Here is a 3,501-nt window from a genome sequence, read left to right on the forward strand (position 1 = left end):
TCATTCAAACAAAGATAAGAATGAAATAATTAATGAATTTTTTTCTATATACATGCATTTAGTCTAAAACACAAAAAGGTGACTTAATAGGATAAGATGTAATATAAACTTCATTCCCAAAAGAGTATAAATTGAGAACCATTCTCTACCCTTTCTTGTATCTCTCATATCCTATCTTTCCCTAAGCATCCATTTTCATTGAGCCATGTCTAACTCAATCCCCAGCTCCAGTAACCCAATCCCTAGCTCTAGTAACCCAATCCCAAGCTCTGGTGACCTAATCCCTAACTCTAGTAACCCAAAGAAGAACAACGGTCGTAGAAGGATTGAGATGAAAATGATACCCAAAGACAGCAACCTACAAGTCACATTCTCCAAACTCCGCACTGGGCTATTCAAGAAAGCGAGCGAGCTTTGCACTCTTTGTGATGCAAAAGTTGGGCTAGTTGTCTTTTCTCCTGCAAAGAAGGCTTTCTCCTTTGGCGACCCTAGTATTGATGCTGTCATAGACCGCTATCAAATGAGGGACCAACCACTGAACCTGGTGAACATGCAATATCTTGAGGCTCACAAAAATGCTAATGTTCAGGAGCTTAATGATAAGATTAATCGGATCAATGAAGATCTTGAGAATGAGAAGAAGTGCAGTGAATAGTTGGCTAAGCAAAGGAAAAAGGCACAAGAACATTTCTGGTGGGCTGCTCCAATTGAAGAGATCAATGGAGAACGAGTTGATCAATTGAAGTCGGCTCTTGAGAATCTAAAGAAGAATGTGCTTGGTGTTGTTGAAAGGCAGAATATTGTCGAGGCTGCTGCTACTATTGCTGCTGCTATATCACATCCTCTTCACTTTTTTACAGGTGGTGCATCTTCTTCAAACAACCCTTTGCCACCACCACCTCAGCCACCAACTCAGGAGTTTCAGGTGCAGCCGCCACCGCCACCTCAACAATATCCTGTGAATCCACAACAACCACCTCAACAGTTTAGGCATCCACAACCACCACCTCAGCAGTTTATGCAGCCACAACCACTACCTCTGCAGTTTCCGATTTATCCACCACCACCACCATATATGCTTCAGAACCAGTCCATGATGCTGCCAAATAATTTGTTCAATGGTGGCATGAATGGCATGATGAATCAGCATGCCTTCAATAATAATAATATGGGAGGATATGGACCTACATATGGATTCTTTTGATCCATTTCAATCCAAATCCAGCCGAATCCAAATCTTCTTTACCAAAAGGTTTTTATGCTTCTATACCAACCCAATGATGTTTTGCTAACTACTTAAATGTGTCACTATGATAATTAATGACAACTAAAATGAGGTGTGCTATTTATTACTAGGCAAAATCTTATTAGGTTGGTATAGAGGCATACAAAACTTATGGTATGGAAAATTTGGGTTCAAAATATGCCCTATCTTTCTTTTCAATAATTTACTGTATTTCAATTTCTATATTTACAGGTTAGTATAGAGGCATAAAAAACTTATGGTATAGAAAATTTGGGTTCAAAATATGCCCTATCTTTCTTTTCAATAATTTAATGTATTTCAATTTCTATATTTACCAGTTTCATAGTTGGGACTGATAAGGGTTTGGAATTTCATTATGTTGCTTGTCTTGTCTGTTTATGGCATGTCTGTCATAATCTTTGTCATTTTTTACTTATGAATGTATTATCAAATAAAGGGCATATTTCTTTTTAATATTTCAAGATCTCTTTCAATATTGTGTATTATGATAACATGTTTAGGGCTCTCAAATTATGAACTCCCAAAACAAAATAAATAATGAATATTATTGCTAAAACTAACTGGAATTGATTAAACATAAATGTGCCTTATGATATAATATTTTCTTAACTTCAATTCTATCATATTTATACTAATACTAAATCCACCATACATGCAATCTAACTGTTAAATAAAAAAGTGAATCATTGGAAAAAATATGGACGACGAAGATATTTGTTTTATTTAAATTAACTAAAATTTATTAAAATGTTTGTATTGATCGAGTTTTATATGATTATAACTAATGAGAATAAAGTATCTCCTCGTATAAGGAGAAAGTTATCTCCCTCAGTCAGTGAAATCATGACATGTGATCTATTTCATCATTTTCTATACAAAAAATTCTAAAACTAAATAAAATAGTACACATGTCATACTTTTACTAGCTTAAGAAGATAAGTTATCTCTTAATGTGAGGAGATACATTATTCTCATAACTAATATAGTAAAACCTTATTAGGATCCTTGAAAGGTCTGCAACCAATGAACTAGAATTCGCATTTAATAACGCTCATTCAAAAATTTATGTGTGTTTCATAATGTTAAATGTAAGGCTGAAGGTAATTAACAAAATTCGGTGAAGCAAACACTGTTAAATGTGATAGATAAATGTGCAATCAACAACGCCTAATGAAGCAACTATTGTTGTTTTTATGACACGGAGATTCAACATCGTTTAGTTAAGTGGGTGTTGTTGAAAGTGACATAGCACTTTGTATAGTGAGTGTTGTTGAATGACATATTTTAAATATTGGCGTTTCGTGTAACCTAACTACATAAATGTAGTTATATACACTAGTAAACAGATTATACAATAGTTAGGAAAGAATGAACTAATTTTTTCCTAAGTATTATTGTAGATTATATTAGTTTGGTAGTCTGTATAGATAGATATACAAGTGTATATATATATATATATATGTATTGCAAACTACTTGTATATAGTTGGATTGTTGAGATTGTGAAATAGAAAATGTAATTATTGTTGCCGAAATAAATGAGATTGTTTATATTTGTCATAACATTGTGTTATTATATGTGTTTTGTGTTGTTTGATATATACGTGACAATATACTAAATGTTTTTGATTTATCCTACCGGAACTGTTTGATATAACAGTACTATTTGATGTAGTGTTATATCAAATAGTATTGTCATAAGAATCAACATTTACTGTAGCAAGTGTTGTAAATATGTTGACATTTCACACTTTCAACAACACTTACTTAAGGAAGTTCTGTTGATAGTGGCATATTCAACAACGCTTGCTTGAGGAAGTTTTATTGAAAGTGACATATTAAATAACGCTTTCTAGAACAAGCACCAGTGAAATTGATATATACAACAATTCTTACTTGACAAAACACTGTTGAAAATGACACATTTAGCAATGCTTTCTAGGGCAAGTGCTATTGAAAGTGACACATTCAACAACCTTTCTTCAAGCGAGAACTATTGAATGTGTCACTTTCAACATCGATTTTAAAAGTACAGTTGAACCTAGCCTTTATTCTACTGTGATTACATTAATATTACCTGCAAGCATTGTTGATTGTCAAATTTAAGCATTATTGTTTTGCAATTTTAACATATTTCAAAATATACATCAAGATCGTCTTTGAAACTAATGTGACATTTTAGATACATCACATGTGGTATTCGACATGCATCTCACGTTAGCCTCAAAGACAAAA

At 33.1% G+C, this 3,501-nt stretch overlaps 1 protein-coding gene across 1 annotated transcript; it reads left to right on the top strand.

Annotated features, from left to right (window-relative positions):
- On the top strand, positions 206–1,204 carry LOC109335513 (agamous-like MADS-box protein AGL23). The gene is made up of 2 exons (XM_019571646.1): positions 206–647; positions 714–1,204. Exons 1-2 carry the CDS (start codon positions 206–208, stop codon positions 1,202–1,204), a joined length of 933 nt encoding a protein of 310 aa, XP_019427191.1.

Source organism: Lupinus angustifolius, chromosome LG20 (genome assembly GCF_001865875.1).
Source record: "Lupinus angustifolius cultivar Tanjil chromosome LG20, LupAngTanjil_v1.0, whole genome shotgun sequence".
NCBI lineage: Eukaryota > Viridiplantae > Streptophyta > Magnoliopsida > Fabales > Fabaceae > Lupinus > Lupinus angustifolius.

What these genes read in the sequence shown, in the direction of transcription:
- LOC109335513 (XM_019571646.1), top strand. Translation starts at nt 206, where the DNA reads ATGTCTAACTCAATCCCCAGCTCCAGTAACCCAATCCCTAGCTCTAGT. An exon ending in TGAGAATGAGAAGAAGTGCA is followed by an intron (nt 648 to 713) that starts GTGAATAGTTGG and finishes CTCCAATTGAAG; the next exon opens with AGATCAATGGAGAACGAGTT.